General features: G+C 45.5%; 2 protein-coding genes across 3 annotated transcripts in view; one reads left to right on the top strand and one right to left on the bottom strand.

Moving 5' to 3' along the window:
* The window catches only part of LOC309346951 (chymotrypsin-like elastase family member 2A), a 207434-nt gene extending 182676 nt beyond the window's left edge, over positions 1-24758 (bottom strand). The window contains exons 1-8 of the mRNA XM_081871348.1: positions 24715-24758; positions 23284-23372; positions 22604-22701; positions 21247-21375; positions 20195-20331; positions 18376-18521; positions 17175-17327; positions 15061-15864 (exon numbers count right to left, since the gene is read on the bottom strand). Coding sequence (XP_081727474.1) covers positions 15847-15864; positions 17175-17327; positions 18376-18521; positions 20195-20331; positions 21247-21375; positions 22604-22701; positions 23284-23372; positions 24715-24757 — 813 coding nt within the window. The 5' untranslated portion in view covers position 24758 and the 3' untranslated portion in view covers positions 15061-15846. The remainder of the gene's footprint in view (positions 1-15060; positions 15865-17174; positions 17328-18375; positions 18522-20194; positions 20332-21246; positions 21376-22603; positions 22702-23283; positions 23373-24714) is intronic.
* Positions 59-15273, top strand: CASP9 (caspase 9). 2 transcript variants are annotated; one of them, XM_081871174.1, is made up of 10 exons: positions 59-334; positions 1416-1629; positions 3056-3145; positions 3393-3430; positions 4647-4823; positions 5732-5821; positions 7942-8089; positions 10298-10456; positions 12077-12186; positions 13450-15273. In XM_081871174.1, the coding sequence occupies exons 1-10, from the start codon at positions 203-205 to the stop codon at positions 13540-13542; spliced, it is 1251 nt and encodes a 416-aa protein (XP_081727300.1). In that variant the 5' UTR covers positions 59-202; the 3' UTR covers positions 13543-15273. The 2 variants fall into 2 exon arrangements, with proteins under 2 accessions (XP_081727300.1, XP_081727301.1); XM_081871175.1 differs by lacking the exon at positions 7942-8089.
* Positions 24759-26100: the final 1342 nt, after the last annotated feature.

Here is a 26100-nt window from a genome sequence, read left to right as displayed (position 1 = left end):
CGCTGCCCCACCCCCCCCGTCCTAATCTTGTTAAGGCTCCGGGAGTGAGAGGGTTAAAGGGGCGTCGCCCAGGATGCCGAGCAAGCGATAGCAAGTCACCCTCTGGTGTCCTTATATGGATTGAGACGTCAGAGGGGGCGGAGCCCACTGACGTGTCGAAGGGAGGCTCTCCCTTCCCGGAAGAAGTGGCGCCGCAGGTACCATGGAGGAGGATCATAGGCAGTCGCTGCGGCGGGCTCGGCTGCGCCTAGTGAAGGAGTTGCAAGTGGAACCCCTCTGGGAGCTGCTGCTGCACCAAGAGATCTTCACCCCGGATATGATCGAGGAGATCCAGGTGTGCCTTTTGCTCCCTTCCCCCGCACAAGCGGCCCCTTTGTTCTCAAGGGATCTCGTCCAGCCTTCCCCAAGTTTCACTTCCTAAAAGGCTGATCCTACCTCAAGTGCTTGGCAGTATTTGAGGCTGTGATCCTGTATGTGCCCTTACAGGAAAGTAAGCTCCGTTGAACTCTGCCTTGTGTCTATTTTGGCTCTTGGATTGCTTTCATTTATCTGGTGGTGAGCGCCATCCATTGTTATAGTATTTACTTCTGAGTAAACACAGATCGGATTGTGCTGCTGGGAGAAGTTTTAGGGGTGCCTTAAATATTTTAAGCTGCTTTTCTGGGGCAGTGCCTGTCCAGAATGGCATTCAGTAAAAAATGCAGAAGTTACAAATAGTCCAGAATTCTAAATTTTGAAAACATAACTCCGTTTTCAGCAGAACTGAAAGAACTTTACTGAGACTATCACCCAGAAAATGGACATCATTTTGAAAGTGTGACTTAAGCCAGGGATAAGGAAGTTGTGGCTCTCCAGGTGTTGTTGGACTCGGACTCCAGGGATAATGGGATATGTAGTCCGGCAAGATGGGGTTGGGGTTGGGTGAAGGTGCTGCTGCATCACACTGTTGATTCATGTAAAGCTTGTGGTCTACTAAGATCTCTCAATCCATTTCATGTGTCAGACCAGGTGTCCCCCATCTTATATTTATGCATTTGATTATTCCTGCCTAATTGTAGAACCGTACACTTGCAATTTGTTGTGTTAGATTTGGCTCAGTTCTCTAATCTGCTAATGTCATACTGAATCCTGATTCTACCTTCTGCGGGACTAGTTACCCCTCCCAGTTTGGTGTCATCTTCAAATTTGATGAGCCGTCCCTCAATTCCTTCATCCCAATCATATATAAAGTTATTGAACAACCCTGGGCCCAACAAAGGCCTGGCTTGCTGACTGGTTGCTGTCTGCAAGGCTGCTCTAGATTTCAATATTGCTGCCTTGCCTTCTGTCCTCCATTTTCTTCTTCTCCAGTATGCATGCACTGTGAAGTTTTTTGTTTACAAATTCCAGGAGGAATAACCTTCATTTGTCTTCAGAAAGCAGGTACACGCCGAGACCAGGCCAGGCAGCTGGTTATTGACCTGCAGACTCGTGGGAAGCGAGCGTTGCCTGCTTTCATCTGGTGCCTCCAAGAAACTGGACAGAATGACCTGGCTGCTTTGCTGAGCGCAGGAGGTGACCAGCCACAGTTGCACCCAGCTGATCTAAAGCCAGTTGAAATCCATCCACATTCTAAACCAAGGGATCCACGTATGATTTCTTCTCTGATCTTGTTTCAGTTGGGGATTTTATAATCTCATTTTAGCATGCCTCCATGATCCTGAAACTATATCTATAGAAATCAGGGTGAAAAACAAACAGAGGCCATTTATTGTTAATACTGCAACCCAGTGTTGTGGTGTAGAGCTTTTCTGTTCAAGCTAACAACAGCCATACCTTTTCCCAAGACACTCCATGCCATATACCCTCCTTTGCTTGTACTCTTCATACACTTAAATCAGTCAATGCAGATATAACATGGGGGCAAGGAACCAGGAGAGGCAGGGTAAATGGAGTGGAGTTTTTGGGGAAAGGGAATGGCTGGCACCTTGCTTGCATGTTTTCGTTGTTATATTTCAGTAATTTTTTTAAAACTTCTACAAACTGAGATTATTTTGAGCATGCAGATACATCCCTCTTATTTGGCTAGGATGGGAAGCTATTAGAGGGAGGCTATTGTAGAACATAAAAGGGACGCGGGTGGCGCTGCGGGTTAAACCACAGAGCCTAGGACTTGCCAATCAGAAGGTCGGCAGTTTGAATCCCCATGACAGGGTGAGCTCCTGTTGCTCGGTCCCTGCTCCTGCCAACCTAGCAGTTTGAAAGCATGTCAAAGTGCAAGTAGATAAATAGGTACTGCTCCGGCGGGAAGGTAAACGGCGTTTCCGTGCGCTGCTCTGGTTCGCCAGAAGCGGCTTAGTCATGCTGGCCACATGACCTGGAAGCTGTACGCTGGCTCCCTCGGCCAATAAAGCAAGATGAGCGCTGCAACCCCAGAGTCGGCCACAACTGGACCTAAGGGTCAGGGGGTCTATTGTAAAAATTATTATGCTTTATGAAGAACAGGCTTGACAGGTTCCTATGCAAGGGGGGTTGCAGTTTAAAACAGATGCAAGGAAATGTCAGAAGGAGAATGAAGATGGGACTAGAGAGGAGGAGAAAATCCTGTTATTTCCATTAAGCAAATTTTTGCTCAGTTACACTATGGTACTGGGATCCGGGGGTTGTTCTAAAGCAGGGGTGGCTCACCTGTACTCCAGCTCCCATCAGCTCCAGCTAGCACGGCCAGCAGTCATGGAAGATGGGAACTGTAATTGAACAACATTTGCAGGGCACCAGGTTTCCCACTCACTGCCGTAGATGATTCTTGCTGCTATGCAGCATCTGTGCAGTGTTTACAAGTGAAGAATTTGGCTTCTTGTATTGCATTGCTCATAGGAAACTTTATACCAGTTTAATCATTAATGGTCAGGTTTAATTGTACTGTGGTTGGCCTACAATTGTTGCAGTGTGAATGCATCCCAAATGCATCAAACCCATAATGACAGAGCAATTACTTGGAGTGCATGTGTGCACACCCCAAATCTTGGCACCATGTGAAACTTGTGCAGAAACACAGCAGACCTTATCCTTGCAGGTATTACGACTTCTGGAAATTTGCCTTTTCCTGTTCAAGAACTAAATGAGAGACGCCAGAAACCGTCCCGTGACATCATGGCCACTCAGGGTAAGGAGAAATCAGATTTCTTACATCAGATTTTGATTTCTTACAAAGATTTCCCAATTGATGGTGTGTAACTGACCCAGTGGGTCTGCGGCACCATTCACATAACAAAAACTACCACGGAGATATCAAAAGTTTTCAAAAGTAGGGTATCCATGCCTTGGCTTTTGAAAAAGAGGAGGTCCACTGCCTTATATACATTAAATATATTTCTAAATATTTATATTTTGACCTTTGTCTCATTCTCTAGGCTCTGTAGAAGAAAATACCAGAAGGAACGCTGAAACGGTTAGTTAGTTACTATTTCTGCAATCAGCATATTTAGGGTTTGTTTGCAGGTGGGTGGGAATGGGTAGCCCCCTTAATTTTTGTCCACCTTAATTTTTTCCTTGGCAGCTCAGAAGCATCCAACATACTGTGCTTAGACTAGCTTGGTACATTGGCCAGAATCACCAGTGAGCATGCTTAGGGAAGCTTTTTATGACTGATGTTTTAATGTATTTTTAACCTTCTGTTGGAAACCACCCAGATTGGCTGGGGAAACCCAGCCATATGGGCGGGGTAGATATAAATGATGATGATGATGATGATGATGAATTTGGTGAAAATTATTATTCTTTATTTGTATCCATTTGTCTGTTAGAACACACTTATAAAAACCTTTGCAAACATATGAACAAGGTTGCCTTTGTCCCATGATGGCACAGTACTGCCTAACATAGCTCAGGAAGAGGCCTTTCCTAAAACCAACGAATTGCATAGTTGGAAGGGACCCCCTCAAGGCTCATCTAATTCAACCCCTTGCAATGCAGGAATCAAATCCTGGCACTGCTCCTTGAAACCCTTTCTAATGGGGATGCTCGATAATAATAATAATAATAATAATAATAATAATAATAATAATAATAATAATAATAAATTTATTATACCCCGCCCACCTACCTGGGCCTCCCCAGCCACTATAAAAACACGATAAAACATCAAACATTAAAAACTTTGCTAAACAGGGCTGCCTTCAGATGTCTTCTAAAAGTCAGATATTTATTTATTTCCTTGACATCTGGTGGGAGGGTGTTCCACAGGGCACAGGTGCCGCTACTGAGAAGGCCCTCTGCCTTCTGGGGCCCCCCACTCACAGAGCCTGAGCTGTTGTCCTCTCCTTTTGAGACATACCCTTGGGCCTTGCTCCTGTGGGTTGTTTAATATATGGAAACTTCGTCTCCTCCCACCTCCAGCTAAACCAGCAGTGGGCAACCTCAGGCACAGGGCCCAAATATGTGTCTCCTGGCCTCTCTCACTGGCCCTTGCAGCTCTCCCCCTTGGCTCAGGGGTGAGGAGCCTTTTTGGCTCCACGGGCCAGATTGTTACTAGGATTGGCTTCGCAGGCCACATTTGATGGGTGGGCACATCGATTGACAGCCCTTTCATGTTCACCTTTCTCTCCTGGACGCTTCTGATGGCAAACAAGATGGTTCTGGCTCCCACCTCCTATGTTGCTTGACAGGTTTACGTCTTGAGAACGGACCCCTGCGGCTACTGCCTTATCATCAACAATGTGAACTTCAGCAGCGCCTCTGGCTTATCCTCCCGGGCTGGGTCCGATGTGGACTGTGAGAAGCTGCAGAAACGCTTCAGATCCTTACGCTTTGAGGTCTTGACCCGGCGGGATCTTAAAGCTCAGGTGAGAATTTCAGAACCAACGCAGAAAACAACACAGCCTTGAGTAGTACTGTATGGGCTGCTGTTTATCACATTCAGGACTCCTATTATTATTACTATTATTATTATTATTATTATTAATTTGTTGTTGTTGTTGTTATTGTTATTATTATTATTACAATCATACCTTGGATCCCAAATGCCTTGCGAGTCGAACGTTTTGGCTCCCAAACGCCGCAAACCCGGGAGTGACTGTTCTGGTTTGCGAACATTCTTTAGAACATGAAAGTCTGACTTCCACAGCTTCCAATTGGTTGCAGGAGCTTGCTGCAGCCAATCAGAAGCCACGCTTTGGTTTACGAACATTTTGGAAGTCTTAACAGACTTCCGGAACGGAATCTGTTCGACTTCCAAGGTACCACTGTATTATTATCATTATTAATTTATTTACCTGCCCTTCACCAGCATGTCCCAGGGCTGGTTACAATGATTTCATGATTCAGATTTTTTTTTTAAAAAAATTGGCCCCTGGAAAGACAAGATGCTGGACTTGATAGGATCCCTTTGGCCTGATCTAGTATGTCTCTTCTTCTGCTTTATTTCCCTAACGATCATTAGTCTTGACAATCACAAGCCCTCAAGGAATGTTTCCTTGCAGTGGGAATTCCAGCCCCACAGCCAAACGGAAAGGAATAAGGAACAGGAGCTGGAAGGGGGATGATGGCCCTTCCCCCCTCATCCATCATCTCCAGCCTACAGTGTGGGAACCTGCATGATTAAGGATTGTGTCCCTTCCCATAGGCTTTGACCTGATGCTTTCTTTCAGCAGTTTTGACACCAGGGTGGGGTTTTCTAGAGGGGGCAGAGCTGAGGTTACCAGCTGTGTTGATGTGGGTGTCTTTAACGTGAGACCTTGGGAAATATCTGCAGGAGATTGTCGCGGAGCTTCAGAGCTTGGCCACGCGAGATCACAGCTCTCTCGATTGTTGCCTGGTCGTCCTCCTTTCCCATGGCTGTCAGGTAGGAGAGGCTGGTGCTCCATTCACATCCTAGGATTGTAAGACGCTTGGGGCAGAGAGCTGTCTCTCTTTGGATAATGGAGCTCTTCAAAGTTATTTTTAAAAGAAATCTTAAATCACCTGGCTTCTAGCTGATCCATTTTTATATAATTGTTATTATTATTATTATTATTATTATTATTATTATTGATACAGCAAGAAAAGAAAATAGAGAGAAAACACAGATACAGAATTACACACAGGAATAACAATAAACACAAAATTTTCTTAACAAACAATAAAACATAAGTTGGTCTTCTCTATAGACCTGACCCCCCCCCCATCTATTCCTTATTTCAATTTCATATTACTTATTGCCAATACACACTTTTATCATGATTTAACTTCTTCTTAATATATCTTAACTCTTATGTCTAACTTTCAACTATTACTGAAGTTCCTCGAATGCTGCAACAGAGTTTAAACTACTATATTTATATTTCAAATATTCTTTGAAAACCCCCCATTTTGAGACAAATTCCTGTTTTGATTTATTATTTATTTTTTCTGCTAGATCATCTAATTCAGCATATTCTGTCAGCTTTTGCATCCATTCATGTATAGAGGGAATTTCAATACGCTTTCATTTTGCCACGATGAGAACTCTTGCTGCCGCTGTGGCGTATAAAGAGATACCCTTCATTTTTTGCAGAATATCCAAATCTGTAACTCCCAGGAGATAGGCCTCTGGTTTTTTATTAAAAGAGATCTTTAGCATTTTTTGCAATTCTGAATGAATACTCTCCCAGAATTCCTGTATTTTCTTACATAACCACCACATTTTTATATACAGTTGTACCTCGGGTTAAGTACTTAATTCGTTCTGGAGGTCCGTTCTTAACCTGAAACTGTTATTAACCTGAAGCACTACTTTAGCTAATGGGGCTTCCTGCTGCTGCCGCGCTGCTGGAGCACGATTTCTGTTCTCATCCTGAAGCAAAGTTCTTAACCTGAGGTACTATTTCTGGGTTAGCGGAGTCTGTAACCTGAAGCGTATGTAACCCGAGGTACCACTGTAATTGAATGATTTTGCATGTATTTCCATATGAGGAGAAAGCTAGTTTGCACCCCAGATTTTTAAATTTGTTTTTATTGTTGATGCTTTTATAATTTTATTATTAAGTTGCTTTAGAATGTTCCATGGGGAGCAATTCATAAATTGATCCTTCTTGTAGCCAAGATGGCAACATTCACCCACATGAGGGCACTGTTGGCAAGGTTCAGGGGAGACCCCAAGGTTTGCCAAAGTACAGTGGTACCTCTGGTTAAGAACCTAATTTGTCCCGGAGGTCTGTTCTTAACCTCAAACCATACTTAACCCGAGGTACCACTTTAGCTAATGGTACGCGATTTCTGTTCTCATCCTGAGGTAAAGTTCTCAACCCGAGGTACTACTTCCGGGTTAGCGGAGTCTGTAACCTGAGGTGTTTTTAACCCGAGGTACCACTGTAAATGTAGAAAAGAAATAAGGATGGGGACCCCCCAAAACAGGATGGAGCATGCTCAGTGGACATGGAATGCTGATTGTTTGAACAAGGGAGGAAAAAAGGATGGAATGGCATAGTTTGGAAAAGGGTGTGGCTGGCTGCAACCCTGAACAGGAGCGCTAAGGAATTTAATTTGGTTTGCATTTAAAGGCAAACCTGCCTAACAGCACTTTCCAAACAATATGTCATCTTTTGAAATTCTCACACTTCTCCAAATTTTGCGGTACAAAAATCTCCAGCCAAGTAAATGGTTTTATCCACCTAAATGCTACTCAGAATAAACCTGTTGAAATTTATAGACCCAAGTGAGCCACGTCCATCAATTTCAATAGGTCTACTCTGAGTAGGAGAAACATTGGTGGCAGCACAATGTTTTCTGCAGTAGCTGTAGCCTCCGGACCATCTACAAGGGTATCCCCATGTAGGGTACATGGCAGTGGCCATGGCGGAAGGTCTAGGAATTGCTAGCCCTTTAAATATATGACAGCTTTTAAGGCCACCTGCAAGGAAAGAGATATCAGAGAAGGCTTGGTACCTGGAAGTTGGCAGGAATTTCTTTGGATGCCGTTGGCAGCCACCGGTTCTCTCCTTGCAGGCAAGCCACATTCAGTTTCCCGGTGGAATCTATGGCACAGATGGGCGGTCCATCGCTGTGGAAAAGATTGTCAGCTACTTCAATGGGACCCATTGCCCTAGCCTGAGGGGGAAACCCAAGCTCTTCTTCATTCAAGCTTGTGGAGGAGGTGAGTGTGTTGATAGGCCTCTGGGAACCCTGAGTCCAGGACCTGGAGGGAGTTGGCCATTGTTCTAAGATGGCGATTCTCAACCTGTGGGTCCCCAGACGTTGTTGGACTACAACTCCCATCATCCCTGAGCTCTGGCCTTGCTAGCTAGGGGTGATGGGAGTTGTAGTTCAAAAACATCTGGGGACTCACAGGTTGAGAAAGGCTGTTGTAAGAGGACCAGAACCAGGTGTGCAGGCCAAAGGAAACAAAGGGTTAGTTTCCAGAGCAGAAAACAATGACTGGAAGGGGCTAGTGTGTCACTGAAGCTAGGTGGCGTTCAAGATTGAAAGCATTTTCAGAATGAGGAGGGAGTTAATAACTTAAGAGGAGTCCGTTGGAGTAGGCCAATGGCCCATCTACTCCAGCATCCTGTTCTCACAGAGGCCAGTGGGAAAAACTCAAGCAGGACCCAAGCACAAGGGCCTTCTCCCCTCCTGTGGTTTCCAGCAACTGCTATATAGAAGTTTTACTGACTCCAGCCGTGGAGACAGGGCATAGCCATCATGGCTAGTAGTCACTGATATCCCTCTTTTCCATGAATTTGTCTAACCCTCTCCCTCGCCCCCAATTTTTAAAAATGAAACTTTTTCATCATGTCATACAATAAAAAACAAACTAAATGAAAACCCACAAAAGAAAGAGGGCAGGTAGGAAATACAAAGTCCTCTCTCCAAGGTAGATCTTAATCCTTGTCTCCGCAGAAAGGGGTGGCCCCTCTGAGCTCTCACCTGGGAGCTTCCATTTCTTCTCCCACCCTGGGAAATCTTCCCTTCCCTGCCTCTCACACAGGGTCCTTTGTCAACTATGCATCACCTTCAGGTGTGTAAAATCCCCACAGTGACCCAGAGTAAAAGGTAAAGGGACCCCTGACCATTAGGTCCAGTCGTGACTGACTCTGGGGTTGTGGCGCTCATCTCGCTTTATTGGCCGAGGGAGACGGCGTACAGCTTCTGGGTCATGTGGCCAGCATGACTAAACCGCTTCTGCTGAGCCAGAGCAGCGCACGGAAACACCGTTTACCTTCCCGCCAAAGTGGTACCTATTTATCTACTTTCACTTTGATGCGCTTTCAAACTGCTAGGTTGGCAGGAGCAGGGATCGAGCAACGGGAGCTCACCCCGTCGCGCGGATTTGAACTGCCGACCTTCTGATTGGCAAGTTCTAGGCTCTGTGGTTTAACCCACAGCGCCACCCACATCCCGTGACCCAGAGTAGAGGACACCGAAAATAATAGAAGAATGGGGGCGGGGGGGAGTGAGAAATAAAAAGGGCTTCTGATTCTCCGCCTGTCATTTACAGATAAAAAGATTATTCAAAGTATTCCCAGGGTGACATCCAGCTATTCCTGCTTCTGCTAAGTGATATTTTCCCAATCTTCAGACCCAAATGTCTCAAATTCATTCATTTCCCCTTCCACACAAAAATGTCAGCAGTCCTCTTCCTGCACTCCGACATAGCAACTTTACTCCAATAATATCAGCAACTGTTCCTCTGCGTTGGAAAAGAACAAATCCTTTCGTCTTGACGGCAGCAATCAGATTACAATCTAGCCAAAATTTAAAGAAAGATTGGGTGTGCGTAGATTAATATATGGTTAAACGATGTTCCAAAAGTGATTTATAGATAATGTTTAGACTGAAACCCACAAAGTTAAGAGGGAAAACGTACAAGATTTCCTGGTCAATAGCAATAATATACTGATTAAACACAATTTAAAAGATACCGTAATAAAGCTTATAACGCCAAACATGGGTGGAGGGAAGTCACAGGGGGAAAAGAGGGTGAAAATAAATAATAATATTTGGATATATGTATGTTGAATGTCATGTTAAATTGCTAAAATATGGTTTGTTTTTGAACACATCATTGTAGTATTGTTGCATTGTAAGAACTATAATAAAAAGGAAAGAAAGAAAAACAAAACAAAAAAATCCTTTTGTCTTTGTTAACAGTGTCTACCCTGTAGTCATATATTAAAACAACACTCCATATTTATTTGCTTATTGTAGAATAGTTAATTCACATCCGGTTCTGTATCTTCGAGTCCTATTTCCTCGTGGCCATTGTTTTCCATACTAAAGTTTTTAAAAAATATTTAAACACGCTATTGTGTGGTTTGTGTATTGTAGATGTTTTTTGAGAGGTCTGTGTACTTGGGTTTTCTAGAGAAGAAGGACCGAGGGTTTGAAGTGGATTCTGACCCTTCTGCGGTTGAGTCGGACGCATCTCCCATCCAGGTGCCTGCAGGAGGCTCTGATCAGACGGATGCTGTTGCCAGCTTGCCCACCCCTAGTGACATCCTGGTGTCTTACTCTACTTTTCCAGGTGAGCAGCAGCAGCAGTGAAGGGAGGAGAAAAGCTGCAAGTGCTTGCAGAGTTTCCTTCTTTCAGATTTTGCTTTTGGGTGGTGGTGGTAAGGATTCCGCCTTGCATCACAGATGCTCCCTGGCCGATAGATTCAGAATTGATCAGCACACGGTAGGCTGAAGCTGCCCCCCCCCCAAATAAAGCAGGTGCTTCCCCATAACTTTTGGACGGTATGGGCCACACAGAAGGAGCCCTCTCTCCATCTGATGCACCTTTGCATGCTATGAGGGGTGAAAGGGGTCTTGGTCTGTGATACTTCCCAAATGGCAAAAAATTAACAAGTGTCTAATGTTGAGGCAAGACGCGGGTGGTGCTGTGGGTTAAACCACAGAGCCTAGGACTTGCCGATCAGAAGGTCGGCGGTTCGAATCCCCGCAATGGGGTGAGCTCCCGTTGCTCAGTCCCTGCTTCTGCCAACCTAGCAGTTTGAAAGCAAGTCAAAGTGTAAGTAGATAAATAGGTACCACCCCTGCGGGAAGGTAAATGGCATTTCTGTGCGCTGCTCTGGTTTGCCAGAAGTGGCTTAGTCATGCTGGCCACATGACCCAGAAGCTGTACCCCAGCTCCCTCGGCCAATAAAGTGAGATGAGCGCCGCAACCCCAGAGTCGTCCGCGACTGGACCTAATGGTCAGGGGTCCCTTTACCTTTAATGTTGAGGCCCAAGGCCAAACAGCTCTGCTGTTCCTCACCACCATGGATTGGCCCTGCTTTCAAGTATGTATTCTCAACAAGGACTAGACACTTGATTTTTTAGAAATAAAATATCACTGAGATTCTTAGGAAGCTGGCTTTCTGCACCCAGTTCCACTTTCTGCAAGTTTTCTCTCTGTTTCTGTGAGATTGCAGGATCCAAACAAGTTCTCATGGGTCGCTCCCCCCTATCTAGGAGTCTTGGTTGACCACAAACTTGACATGAGCCAACAGTGTGACGCGGCAGCTAAAAAAGCCAATGCAATTCTGGGCTGCATCAATAGGAGTATTGCATCTAGATCAAGGGAAGTAATAGTGCCACTGTATTCTGCTCTGGTCAGACCTCACCTGGAGTACTGTGTCCAGTTCTGGGCACCACAGTTCAAGGAGGACACTGACAAACTGGAACGTGTCCACAGGAGGGCAACCAAAATGGTCAAAGGCCTGGAAACGATGCCTTATGAAGAACGGCTAAGGGAGCTGGGCATGTTTAGCCTGGAGAAGAGGAGGTTAAGGGGTGATATGATAGCCATGTTCAAATATATAAAAGGATGTCACATAGAGGAGGGAGAAAGGTTGTTTTCTGCTGCTCCAGAGAAGCGGACACGGAGCAATGGTTCCAAACTACAAGAAAAAAGATTCCACCTAAACATTAGGAAGAACTTCCTGACAGTAAGAGCTGTTCGACAGTGGAATTTGCTGCCAAGGAGTGTGGTGGAGTCTCCTTCTTTGGAGGTCTTTAAGCAGAGGCTTGACAACCATATGTCAGGAGTGCTCTGATGGTGTTTCCTGCTTGGCAGGGGGTTGGACTCGATGGCCCTTGTGGTCTCTTCCAACTCTATGATTCTGTGATTCTATGATTCTATGATTCTATTTCTTCCTTGCAGGTTTTGTGTCCTGGAGGAACAAGTGCACAGGCTCCTGGTATGTCGAAACCCTGGACCACGTGTTGGAACAGTATGCCCATTCCGAAGACCTGCTCAACATGCTTCTGAGGGTAAGCTCTGCATGTTTGAGCTGGGAGGCTTGGCTTAGCATCATAGAGTTGGAAAGAACTCTACAATCTCCCCTAGCCTCCTTCTCAGTACAGGATCTGCAGTTCAGGATGCAGCCTCAGTGTTCCTCACAGTTGGCTCAAGTACAATGTCAGAGCAGGTTCCTTGGGATTCATAACTGGATAACTAAATCCCTATGGAAATGAGGCTTCTCACTATCTGTGTATTGGGTTCAAAGCTTGTTTACTAATTGTGTTGAAAAAAGTAAGAACTTGGTTGTGTGGGGGCTCAGTCTTCTAAACTGTGGAATTCTAGGTGTTCTGTGAAGCAAAAAAACCCAAAATATTGTGGCTTAATGTCAGAATTAATTTAAAGTATAGAACAATAATAATAAAATAAAATAAAATTATTTATATCCCGCCCTCCCCAGCTGAAGCCGGGCTCTGAGTGGCTAACAACAGTAAAATAATACAACATTCTAAAATCATTTCATTATAAAATCAGTTCAAATCAAATTAATGGCAACCATTGGCTAAAGTTCTGTGAGGATTGCCAAAGGAGGAGGGCAGGCCTGGTGGAACAGCTCTGTCTTGCAGGCCCTTGAAAGATGTCAAGTCCCGCAGGGCCATAGTCTCTTGTGACAGAGCGTTCCACCAGATTGGAGTCACAGCTGAAAAAGCCAAGCCTTTTGAGGAAAGCCTTTTGAATAAGCTGGGTATGTTTAGCCTGGAAAAGAGGAGACTGAGAAGAGGTATAATAGCCAACTTCAATTATCTCAAGGGCTGTCACACAGAAGATGGAGCGAGCTTGTTTTCTCTTGCTCTGGAGGGTAGGACTTGAGGCAGTGGCTTTGAGTTACAAGAAAGGAGATTCCGGCTAGACATCAGGAAGAACTTTCTGACAGAAAGAGCTGTTCGCCAGTGGAACGGTCTCCTTTGGGAAGCTGTGGAATCTCCTTCCTTGGAGGTTTTTAAGCAGAGGTTGTTTGGCCATCTGTCATGGATGCTTTAGCTGAGATTCCTGCCTTGCAGAGGGTTGGACTAGATGAACCTTGGGGTCTCTTCCTACTCTACACTTCTATGATTCTAAATAAATTCGGACACAGTCGGACCAAAGCTGAGCTGTGGTCCTTCCACCAAATTTCCAGTCTCTTACTCCACCTAGCCACCTGTCTGTTGTCTGATGCTTGAAACATCCCTTTTGTTGATGCGATGCTTGTGTGTAAGAACAGATGGAGCAAATGGTTTCTCCCTTCTCTCACCCAGGTGGCAAATGCCGTTTCTGCAAAAGGGGAATATAAGCAGATGCCTGGCTGTTTTAACTTCCTCCGGAAGCGATTCTTCTTCACAGCCAAATGAAGACGCCTTGGTGAAACTTTGCCTTTAACAAACCCAAGGGAAGAGACCAGCCCCCTCGCGGAAGATGTCAAGCAGCCAGATGCTGGTGAAGCAGCTGTCTTGTGGCTGGGAAGGGGAGCCTGTGTCCCTCCAGATGTTGTTGGACTACAATTCCCATCATGCCCAGCCAGCATGGCCAATGGTCTGGGATGATTGGAATTGCACTCCCAACAATATTTAGTGAGTTGCGGTATCTCCAGATCTTACGGATTTGTTTCGTCTTGAAGCCACCAGGAGAGCAAATTTCATCACTCTACAAAGATTCTTCTCTTCTCTTTCTGGTTTCCGAATCGCCCATCGATCCCTGGAGAAAATGGCCTGGGAAACCAGTTTGCTCTCTTACTTTTTCCTGTGTCTGTATTGAGGGCATTCCAAATTACTTCTTCCAATTGCTCATCTTCCTTTGCAAAAGTGCTTGAGGGGAAGCTGTAGCTGTTAAGCCAGCTCATGTTGGAGGTGTAAACAGGCCGCAGATGAATAATAGAGGGTTGTCTCCAAGGTTAGCCCTACTCAGAGTGGATCCATGGAAATGACTCTCTCAGATCCATTGTTTTCAGCGGGTCTACTCTGAGCAGGACTTGGTCAGCTACAACCCAATAATTTAAAAAGCACTTCGTTGGGGGAAGAGGATGTGTACGTTGTATGTGCACAATTAAATCTATATTTCTCTGCAGTCTGTCTTGTTCCTTATTTAGACTCTGTTGCCTCTATGGGTGTCTCTGAATCTGCTCAGTGGCAGGAGCAAGGACAGAACATGATCTGAAGAGCATCCCACATCCTCATAGTTTTGACAATTCCATGCCCTTGTGGTGTCTGTTCATGCCTGTTTCAGTTTATTTTTGGCTGGTCTGCTGAAACTTTTAAGAGTTTGCTTTACATGAAATTTGAGCCATCTTTAGGGTGCTTGTCTGACAAATTTACCAAATGTGCCCACTCAACTGCTTAGTTCTGTGGAACTAGTACTGATACAGGTACCACATAATACACATTCTGCATTTGTAAGAAATCGATCTTTTAGTGTGGCTGCGCCCGCAACTTTGGAACTCCCTGCCTATTGACATGGGGCTGGTGTGTCCACTGTACTCTTTTCGATGCATGCTGAAAAACTTTTATTTAGGCAAGTCTACCCAGATATGTGAGGGATGTGGATGGCGCTGTGGGTTAAACCACAGAGCCTAGGACTTGCCGATCAGAAGGTCAGCGGTTAGAATCCCCGTGACGGGATGAGCTCCTGTTTCTCAGTCCCTGTTCCTGCCAACCTAGCAGTTCGAAAACACGTCAAAGTGCAAGTAGATAAATAGGTACTGCTCTAGCGGGAAGGTAAACGGCGTTTCCATGCATTGCTCTGGTTCGCCAGAAGGGGCTTAGTCATGCTGGCCACATGACCCGGAAGCCGTCTCCCTCGGCCAATAAAGCGAGATGAGTGCCGCAACCCCAGAGTCGGTCACGACTGGACCTAATGGTCAGGGGTCCCTTTACCCAGATATGTAGAATGTGGACAGGTGTTTTAATCTGTTTTTAATTTATTTTTTAAAAAATATTTTCAATTTTCAACTGTTTTTACTGATGGTTTTACGGCATTATTCTTTTGTAAATCACATTGAGGGTTGCTTTTTTATTTTATTTTTACAATCAGAATGTGTATAAATTTTATGAAATGAAAAATAAAAAACATGATGTTTCTGACTTACAGCTGCTTGGAGAGTTATTGCATTTTGGCAAATGCATTCCTTCCTGACAAGTTACCTTGGTTGTCTCTGTTGAGACAATGTGGTCATTGCCTTTGCATGTATTGGAGAAATTTCTGCTGGTTTGTGGGTGAAGCAGATGCAGGCAGTGTGAAAGCAACCTTTGGTTCTGCCAAAGGTTTTAGTTTTGCTATTTTTGTGTTTCTGACTGTTTTTAATTCTCTCATCTGTTAAATCACCTTGGGATGGTGGTTGAGAAGGCCAATAATAAACTGAATAAAGCACCATAAATCAGCCTGCCAGGAGATGCCACTATGTACTTGAGCAGCACATGTTGAATTTTGTAACCCCTCATCAGAAGAACTGGAAACTGCTATTTAACATGTTGCATTGAGCAAAGTGGCGGAGAATTGAAAAGAGGAGATCGTAGATACAAAGAAAAGGTGCTCCCAGCATCTGGGAGTGGACACTCTTGCTTGGATTATTGCAATGTTTGCTTTTGTTTTATTGTGCAACTGGTGTTATTCTTAAGATAGCATTCCTGGCCGATTCTCTCTGGGCTCAAAGACTCTTTGCCTTAATACTGTGCCATCACCTACAGACAATGCAAAAGAAAAAGGAAGTGTGAGCATTCGTCTCAAAAAGCAAGAAGCATTGGCTTATTTGCCTTTGTATATATTCGTTTTTTAAAAGGTTTCATCTGTATTTTGATAATCTTATGATGTTTGCTGATTTTATTTTGTATGCATATTTTATATTCTCTTACAAAGCCACTCAGAGGGTGGTTTTTGTTGTTTTAAAAAAAACAAGTGTTGTATAAAACTTGTAAATTGCTTTTTTTGTGGCATGTCCCCCCCCCCCTTCATCCCATTTGTCTCACATGAACTGGTTTCGCAGATGGCAATGGTGGGATAGGGGCTCGAGATGCATAAAATGGCTATGAGTGGGGACCTGGATTGGCTGCCAAAGACCCTCCCTTTCGAAACCAAAATCTCTCCAGCTGTCTTTCTCCCATATCCACCTTTGCTTTGAGTTCTAAAAGCAGGATGGGCAAATTAGAGGCATTAGAGATGCCTGCTAGGTTGCCCAGAGACCTTTGGTTACCTGAGGCAAAGGTGATCTCCTCCCTCCTCTGCAGAAACCACACACTTCCAATTCCATGTACAAAACATGCCCAGACTGGCAGCTGAATCTGAGGGCCCTTTCCAGTCTGAATGGGGAGGGCTTATTATTATTAATAATAATAATTATTTGTACCCCACCCATCTGGCTAGGTTTCCCCCGCCACTCTGGGCTGCTTCCACAAAAAACCAAAAATACACTAATATGTCATACATTAAAAACTTCCCTGAACAGGGCTGCCTTAAGATGTCTTCTGATTGTCAGGTAGTTGTTTATCTCTTTTACATCTGATGGGAGGGCGTTCCACAGGGCGGGCGCCACCACCGAGAAGGCCCTCTGCCTGGTTCCTTGTAGCTTTGCTTCTCGCAATGAGGGAACCGCCAGAAGGCCCTTGGTACTGGACCTCAGCGTCCGGGCAGAACGATGGGGGTGGAGACGCTCCTTCAGGCTTACTTTGGGGAGGGCTCAAAGGGGCAAAATATTTTGTAAATGATTTTGGGTGGAATGAATTTGAATTGCATGCCTATGGCAGCACTCTGTAGAAATCAAATGCAGAAAGGTGTGTGTGTTCCTAATGCACCAAATCCACATTGGAAACAGAGCCGGGGAATTGGACGCTTCAGAAATTCAGAGGAAAATGTGGGTGTAGCCTCAGTCGAAAGGCAGATCTTCCCCTGCCGCCTTTCATCCCAAATGTGTTCTGTCTCTACTGAAGCCCAGAATACAGCAGCATCCATATTAAGCGGCAAGGGTGACGGACAGGCCTCAAGGTGTGCTGCTCACCTGCGCGATCCAGTCGTTGAAGGCGGAGACCCGTGTGAAGACAGACGGCTTGCGGTAGTAGTTGCAGCCAAGAGAGGAACCGAAGCTGACCACTCCGTGCACCTCCCATTTCCCACTAGAGTTTTGGCAGTTGAGTGGGCCACCGGAGTCCCCCTGTAAACAAGTCAAGCAGAATTTGAAGGAGCTTTTGGGGAAGGAGATGTCCTGGGTCACCACGAATGCTCTGCGTTGAGGAATGGGGAATGAGAAAGTACAGGGGCATAGTTGGTTGGGGAAGGGCTGGGGCTCAGTGCTTAGAGCACCTGCTTTGAATGCAGAAGGTTCAACCTCTGGCTGCTCCAGAAGGGCTGGGAAAGACCCCTCGGCAATGCCTGCTTAGCTTATACATAAATCCATGTATAAGCTAAGCAGGCTATAGCTTAGGGCTCCACTCTCTTGGGCCCCCCAAAAAAATTTAAAGGAAAAAAAACCTGGATGTACATTTCCAAAATATAAGATAAAAAACAAAATAAAACCTACAATTATTATTTCATGCGATAGCAAGTTTCTAGAGACTAGATTATGAGTCTTTGTAAATTGTGTTTCTCAAGGAACTTTTGTTATTGCCAAATGCCAATGTGTTTGCATTATCAAGTTTGTTAAGAATAAAAATATCATTTTAAGTTAGAGCTTAATAATGATTTCACTATTAATGTACTTCTTAATTGTATTTAACTATTAATATACTTCTTAATTGTATTTCAGTTCAACAATTTGATAAAATACATATTTTGTTATATGCAAGTGGCTTTAGATATCTATTAGGTCCACAAATTACCATATAGCATATATTCAAGACAAAAAACAGCGACAATTTGCTGTTGACAAAGGACAGCTGGACATATAAAGGACCCCATTACCTTCAGTAGCTTAGGGCCTCATCAAACCTAAATCCAGCCCTGCCCCTCTGGCTTGGGAAGCTGCTGCCAGGCAGTGCAGGCTATCTTGAGCTGGAAGGATGGTTCATATTATTGTTTCGGGGAGTGTGACTCAAATGCAAACCCAGCTGAATTTTGCCTCCATCCCTTGTGAATGCCAGAATGAGTTATGCATTGCAAATCTGGTTCTTTGGTACATCTCCTTCCAATTGCAAGGTGTGTTGTTTCTGGCCACTGGATTGGGCTGCCTCTACCCTGACACCTGCATGCATGCACACACTCACATTGCAGCTGGAGATCACGCCATCGCCGCCTGCACAGACCATGTTGGTTTTCACCGAGCTGCCCCACCAGCTGGCCTGGGAGCAGGTGGCATGATTCACCACAAGCAAGCGCCCCTGCTGCAGGATATCTGGCAATGGACCATTTGCTAAAAGAGACCAAAGCAAGAGAGTTATGAGATGGAGCAATGTCAAGCAAAGAAGTAATAGGCATCCTAAAAAGGGAAAGGTAAAGGACCCCTGACAGTTAAGTCAAGTCACAGATGACTCTGGGGTTGCGGCGCTCATCTCGCTTTACAGGCTGAGGGAACTGGCATTTGTCCTCAGACAGTTTTTCCAGGTCATGTAGCCAGCATGACTAAGCCACTTCTGGCTCAACGGAGCACCAAAACCAGAGCAGCGCACAGAAACGCCATTTACCTTCCCGCCGGAGCAGTACCTATTTATCTACTTGCAATGGTGTGCTTTCGAACTGCTAGGTTGGCAGGAGCTGGGACTGAGCAACAGGAGCTCACCCCATCGTGGGGATTCAAACCGCCGACCTTTTGATCGGCAAGCCCAAGAGGCTCAGTGGTTTAGACCACAGCACCACCCACGTCCCACAATAGGTGTCCTAGTGCCTTCCTTAAAAAAAATAGAGCCCTCCTACTTTGAAAGTGTTCTTCCCCTGTGAAAGAGACTTCCAGTTTTCTGCCTCATTCTCAGGGAACTTTAGAAAGCTGGTGCGTGCAGTGTTTATTTATTTTATTTTAATTTAGAAGATTTCTAAACTACTTGGTAGTTCCCCTGTCTTCGTCCCCCTAGCACTGTAGGAAGCGGCGTATATTGTAACCTCGTGGTTGCGAGATGGCAGGGAGTGTTAGAGGTGCTTTTCTTTCCAGGAAACATTTCTGCAGGATTCTGCAGCCCCACCCACTGCCATAGGAGCCAACTTCTAGGGGCTGAGGGGCCTTCAGCACCCCCATAAAATATTTGAGGGGGCCGAGAGCCCCCACAGTTGATGGGCATTGCCATTCTAATGGTGTGCATGCAATGCATCCCGTGACTGATTATGTGGAGTGGGGCTTACCTGGACCTCCCCAATATTTTGTTCAAGTTCGCACCCCTGCCCACTGCCCCCGACTGCCCATGCTTGCTGATCTGAGAAAAGCCCCATGAGAAGTGTTGCCTCCTGATGTTCCCAGGGTACTTCTAATTGAAACATAGGGAGCTGGGGAAAGCTGCAGAGCGAGATGGTTCACAGAACAAACATCTCAAACGTAGCTACCTCAAAAGTCAAGTGAGTGTGACAAAAACCCCGCTCCTTGCACATGAGAATTTCACCTAGAGATGCCCAATGGGCAAGAAAGGGGAGAATTTTAGCACCCGAGAAGAAGTCTTCTCACTCTTGGTGCTGATTGGAGCCAATCAGAGTGAAGGGAATCGACTCATAGAATTGTAGAGCCCAGCTCCCTGCAATGCAGGAATATGCAACTGTCCCTTATGGGGATCGAACCTGAAACCTTGGTGTTATCAGCACCATGCTCTAACCAGCTGAGCTACCCAGGTGGTGAGTCAGCCACATGGAGTCAGTAACACATGGAGACCTTTGTTTATTATTGCAATGCACCCATGGTTATTATTATTCTATATATATAAAGATGACTGTATAATCTTAGACGGGGGCATAGCTGTGACTCTCATGAAAGGACCTTGCACTTCTGAGTGCATCACTGCACTGCTGCGCATTATGCTCCTCAAAAGGGCAATGAGTTGCAAACTGCTTGCAATTAAGTATAATAAAAATATTTTTTCAATTTAAAAAATCCATCATGACACTTACTTATCAGCCTTCCCCATCCAGTTACATAGCAAGGATAGTTGGCAGCTAAGATACTGTTAGCTTTGGGGAGGCAAGCCGTCTGGATGCTGTTGCTCAAGGTGACGTGCTGAGAAAGTTTGATGAGTGCAATATCGTTCCTGGTTTTGATGGAGAAAGAGGGAAAATGGGCATGAAGAGCAGGCCACATCCATCTGTTTATTTATAGCATTAATATACCTCTTTAGACAGTTATGGCTTCCCGCCTAAGGATTCTGGGAGCTGTAATTTGCTAAGGGTGCTGGGTGTCATTATTCCCCTCACAGAGCTACAGTTCCCAGAGTTCACTGGGAAGAGGGACTGATTGTTAAACCACTCTGGAAATTGTAGCTCTGTGAGGAGAACAAGGGTTTACTAACTAAAGTTCCCAGGATTCTTTGGGGGGAAGCCATGACTGGTAAAGTCTTATAATGGTTTAAAATGTAAGGTGAGAATGTGGCTTATGGTGTGCATGGAAACTAGAAAACCATGCCAAGGGGATTCCCAGGATTTTTTCCACATTTCCTAGGGTTTGGTCAAATGAACGCAAAGACTCTGGATTAACTGACAAGCCTCCAGGCCAATAGGTGGGGGACTTTTGGCCCAGAGGCTAAATGTGACCCGCCACAACTTTTGCTGGTGAGGCTGTTCCCCCCTCAAACCACACCCACTCACCCCACACCTGATATTGCATGTGATGTCAAACATGGGACAGGTAAAAACATGGGATGATCCTGCAGCTAGAAAGCAGGATTAAACCATGCATCAGCTGACAACTAAGGGGTTCCATTTTTCTTGGTTAGAAAATGTAATACAGCCGCAAAGTTTGTTAATGCTGCTGCTGGCTTTCATATGGAAAACGCAAGATTTACTCAGAAAAAATAAATGTATGACTTTGATGGCATGACAAATACTAGCATTGATTTGAAAAATAATAATATAGAAAATTAACTTTATCTCCCCTCCACCACCACCACCACCACTGTTGACCACAATAATTTCTTCTATTCTTGCTTCATGAAAAGCTATTATATTACCCATTGGTAAGTCTACTTGCGTCCCACTTGGGGTGAACAATGATTTTTGATGGGGAAACGGCAACTGATCCCCTCTCGTTGGCTGAGAGACTGTGCTTTCCAAGGAAGACGCGATAAGTCCGACCAGAACTGAAGAAATAGAGAAAAAGAGTGAGGGATAAGAGTGTTTCTTTGCATAATGAAGAAGAAAAATCAAATGAGTCAGGTTGTATCCAACTACATTCTACTTAGATTAGACTCATTGAAATTAATGGACCTGAACGAGTCATCTGCCTTGATTTCACTGGGTCTTTCTCTGAGTATCACTAACACTTGAGGGTCCGGCTTGCCGGCTTCTCACAGGAATCCGGCTGGCGAATGTGAAAACAGGATGCTGGACTAGATGGGCCACAAGCTCTTGTTAAATTACAGTGGTACCTCAGGTTACACACGCTTCAGGTTACATACGCTTCAGGTTACAGACTCTGCTAACCCAGAAATAGTACCTCAGGTTAAGAACTTTGCTTCAGGATGAGAATAGAAATCGTGCTCCGGCAGCGCGGCAGCAGCAGGAGGTCCCATTAGCTAAAGAGGTGCTTGAGGTTAAGAACAGTTTCAGGTTAAGAACAGACCTCCGGAACGAATTAAGTACTTAACCCGAGGTACCACTGTATTATGGATACAACCCAGTATTTTTTGCATATCAAACACTTTCATGGGCTACAGTTCATTTTGCCAACTGCAAGAAGAGCCTCGTATCAGGCCAAAGACCCAACTAGTCCAATATCTTCTTCTCTCAGTGACCAATATGTGATGGTCTAAGCAAGGGGGAGGTCAGTACTCTCAGTATTCCAGGCAGGCTGGAAGGCAAGGATCAATAAAGAATCCCTGACAGATGGACATCGAACCTCTGCTTAAAAAACCCCAATGAAGGAAAGTCACCACACTGCATGATAGTCCATTCCTCTGTTGAACAATTCTTATCATCAGAGAGTTCTTCTTAAAGTTTAGTCCATCGTCATTTGAAACCACTGGTTCGGGTCCCACCCTCTGGAACAGCAGCATATACAAACTTGCTACATTTCCCATGTGACAGCTCTTCAGATATCTGAAGATGGCTGTCATATTCCCTCTCAGTCTCCTCTTATCCACACTACACATACCCAACTCCCTCAACTGTTCTTCAGAAGGCTTGGTTTCCAGGCCTTTGAAGATTTTGGTCGCCCTCCTCTGCACACGTCCCACCTTGTCAATATCCTTCTCCAACTGTGGTGCTCATAACTGGACACAGCCAGCCAGGAGTGGCCAAATTTCCCAGAGTGCCAAGAATCCCAGAGTCTTAAATGAAAGCAGCTCTTTTATTGGGGTGTTGACATACCTGATACAGTGAGCTGCTGTCATGACCCAGTTGGTGGCGATGAGGGACCCGCCACATGTGTGATGCCAATTCCCACCGGACAAATATTGAAGGGAAGCCTGAGAAAGAGAGGCAAGTCTCAGGTTGAGCTTGAAGGATGCCCAACCCTGGACCACCCTTCACGCTACCCAAATCAGAGCCAAAACAAGTTTGCTCCTGAAAACCCTTTTCCGGGTGCTCTGAGTATGCATTTTGTAATAAATGACATTTGACTCTGGTTTTTATCCCCTCCTTTCATTACTAGGACATTGACAGGTTGACTTTGACACCGGGTACATTTTCATAGCTGACAAACTGGAGATGGGGCAACTTCCTGGAACTGTTTCCTCTCTCATTACAGGGTCAACTTCTTGAATTTGTGGTGGAATCCTGTTTCTCTGGCATGCATGGGAGCTCCCACCCCACAACCAACCCTTGTCTGGAGGCACCACAAAATACAGAGAGAATCCTGTTTTTCTGAGTCTTGGAAATTGAGCACACAGCAGAACACGGCAGCTGGGATGGATGGGAGGCGTCAACCCCCACTCCACCCCCAGTTCTCAGGAAAAGAGTCCATGATGGAAAGCCAAAGGAAGGAATCTTTTTCAGTGCTGAGAGACAGACAATTAGTTGGACAACAAGACTGCAAGGCTGTATCTTACCTGCCAGGGCCAGCTGTTCTGCCGGGCATTCTCCCCTCCGACGACTCTGCTTACATTGGGCTTGTAGGCCGGGACACCACAACTGAAGGCTGCAAAAAGGACACAGTGCAGACACTATTGGAAGGTTCAGCGCAACAGATGGATGATGCTCAAGGGAGCAAAATGCTCAGGCTATAACTAAGCACGCCTATATTGTTGCAAGAACCCTCTTTGACTCTACGCAATACCACCCCTTTCAGGGGTTGGTGGTGGCTGAGCTACTGGAAATCAGAGTGTGTGTGAAAGAAATGAGTTTTTGCTAAGTCTGAACAGGCTGTGTACATACACTAGACCTTCAGGCCACGTTCTCCCCTTGAAGAATTCTGGGCATGGCAGTTCACTCCTCAAGGAATTACAATTCCCAACAACTCTTACAAATGACAGTGCCCAGAACTCTATGTGTGTGGGGTGTGTGTGTGTGTGTGTGTGTGCACGCGCTCTTTCTGAATGTGCTTCAAAGCTATTTTGCGTATGCAGCCTGGGTGAGTTGGAAATGCAGACCCCTCCCCATCCCACCATATCTTCACACAGTGCCACACAAAATGGCTTTCAGTGCCTGATACATATCAGTAAAGCATCCGGAGAGGTTTTCCACATCTCCTGGTAGAATCGATTGTGCATCTTGTTTTGAGGCTTGCATGAGCTTAATCATCATCATCATCATCATCATAATTTATATGCAGCCCATCGGACTGGGTTGCCTCGGGCACTTTGGGCAGCTCCCAACAAAAAGTAGAAATAGCACAATATAACTTCACAAACTAAAAACTTCCCTGAACAGGGCTTTCTTCAGATGTCTTTTAAAAAACCACATCACTGTTTATCTGCTTGACAAGTGCAGAGCAGTTTCAAACAGCATATAAGCAGCCTGTAAAAAAAAATCCTACTCTGCTGCTGTTAACAATGGTGCTCATTCTTCATTGCTAGACCATGATCGCTCCTGGCTGGGTTTTGAGTTGCCACTTCTCTGCGCTGCATTTTGAGAGCACCTCCCCAGCCTGCCGAGGACGGTCTAGTCTGACCTGCTCTCCAGGGTTCCCATTCAAACACACCACTTCCTTTGCAGATTCAGACCAGAGGTCCATCTGCCCAGTAATGTGTCTCCAGAAGAAGACAGAGAGATGCCCCTAAGGAGCCTGAATGAACGAGACAAACCCCATGGTTTGTCCTTGGTATCAGACCCTCTGAGAGAGAATGCCTCTGCATGTGGAAATTCTGTTATTATTATTGCTATCCTGGCCAGTAAACACTTGGCTGAGTTCTACTTCATTCATAATCTAGATACACTTTTTCTGAAAGCCATCTAAAGGAGTGAAGGCCAGCCACCTCCATGCCCTGTGGCTATCAACCAGGCAATTACATCCTCTTATTGATCCTGAGTTTGACCCATACCCCCGTAGGCCAACGCCAGAGCAGCGAAGAGGACTCCAATCATGGCTGAGGACATCTCTGTTGAGAAGAGTCTTGCTCTCCATCCAATGGTCTTATATTCTGGGCGGGTTTATCAGTGGCAGGTCCAGCTGATAATGCTATCAGTGGCATGGAAAGGTCTGCATTAATTGTGTGCCACTGGGAGACGTAGCAATCAGAAAGTTTCCATTGCCTTCCTCCCAAAGGCCGTGCCAAAATACCCCCACAGCTGCTTGTTCTCCCACCCAAGTCACAGCTTTGGTGTGTACTGAAGACTGGGTCTGTGTCTGTTGAGCATTCTGGAGCCTGGGCAAGAGCAGGCTGACAACAGAGGGGCTACGGTTGAGAATCTATGTCCTGCACCTCCCGAGAAAGCCTGCATCTCGTAGCTTGCACTAAAAAGGGGGAAGGAGGACCCATGGCAACATGCTAGCCCCTTTCCCCATGGTGACGCTCCCATCCCTTTCACGTCTTTCCCTGGGTGCTGGCACCCCACGCTACACCACTGGTAGAGGGTCAGGGGAAACATAACACATGATGGGACTTTCTTATCTACAAGGAAAGGGAGGTGTGCCGCGACCTTGCCGAGCTCAGCAACGTAACAGAAACTATCGAGGAATTCTTGTCACCTTTTGGGAACCCTGCAGCTGGAGTGATTTTGCAAGGAGGGCTACAGCCTTGAAACATGGCCTAAATATAGCACTCAGGGTCAAGGCCAGGGAATGGGGCAGCAATCGATGTCAGTTCACCTCTAAAAGCAAGCCTGTTTAACCAGCACTTTTTGGAAGAAGGAGCAAACTGAAATGCACCCATCCTTCAGCCCCATAGGTGGAAGGACATCCCATATTATCCCTGAGCACTGGCTATGCTGGCTGGGGAGTAAAACTCCAACAGTGTCTAGACAGACACTTCTAGACATGTTTAGACAGATCCTTCATCCCTGCATTAGAGAACAGGCACCCCCCCACCCCTTACACATGTTCTATTCATGCACGATCATGTACAGTGGCACCTCAGGTTACAGACACTTCAGGTTACAGACTCCGCTAACCCAGAAATAGTACCTCGGGTTAAGAACTTTGCTTCAGGATGAGAACAGAAATTGTGCAGTGGCGGCGGCGCAGCGGCAGTGGGAGGCCCTATTAGCTAAAGTGGTACGTCAGGTTAAGAGCAGTTTCAGATTAAGAATGGACCTCCGGAATGAATTAAATTCTTAACCCGAGGTACCACTGTACTGTATACACGTGACACCTGAAAATTAATGAATAAATAGAATCATACCAAGAAATGGTGGGAGAGAGCTGGAGAGTCCTTATGGCTCACATAGAGACCCTCCCCAGAACCCAAAGAGGATTGTCATTGTCATTG

Source organism: Podarcis erhardii, assembly GCF_964252035.2.
Source record: "Podarcis erhardii genome assembly, chromosome: 7".
Lineage (NCBI taxonomy): Eukaryota > Metazoa > Chordata > Lepidosauria > Squamata > Lacertidae > Podarcis > Podarcis erhardii.
Note: the sequence above shows the minus strand (reverse complement) of the source record. Positions and strands in the feature narration are given on the sequence as shown.

Excerpts from the sequence above, each read along its gene's own strand:
- CASP9 (XM_081871174.1), top strand. The coding sequence starts at position 203 with ATGGAGGAGGATCATAGGCAGTCGCTGCGGCGGGCTCGGCTGCGCCTA. Across the intron at positions 8,090-10,297 it reads CATTCAAGCTTGTGGAGGAG|AGAAGAAGGACCGAGGGTTT; the intron begins GTGAGTGTGTTG and ends TGGGTTTTCTAG. Across the intron at positions 10,457-12,076 it reads GTCTTACTCTACTTTTCCAG|GTTTTGTGTCCTGGAGGAAC; the intron begins GTGAGCAGCAGC and ends TCTTCCTTGCAG.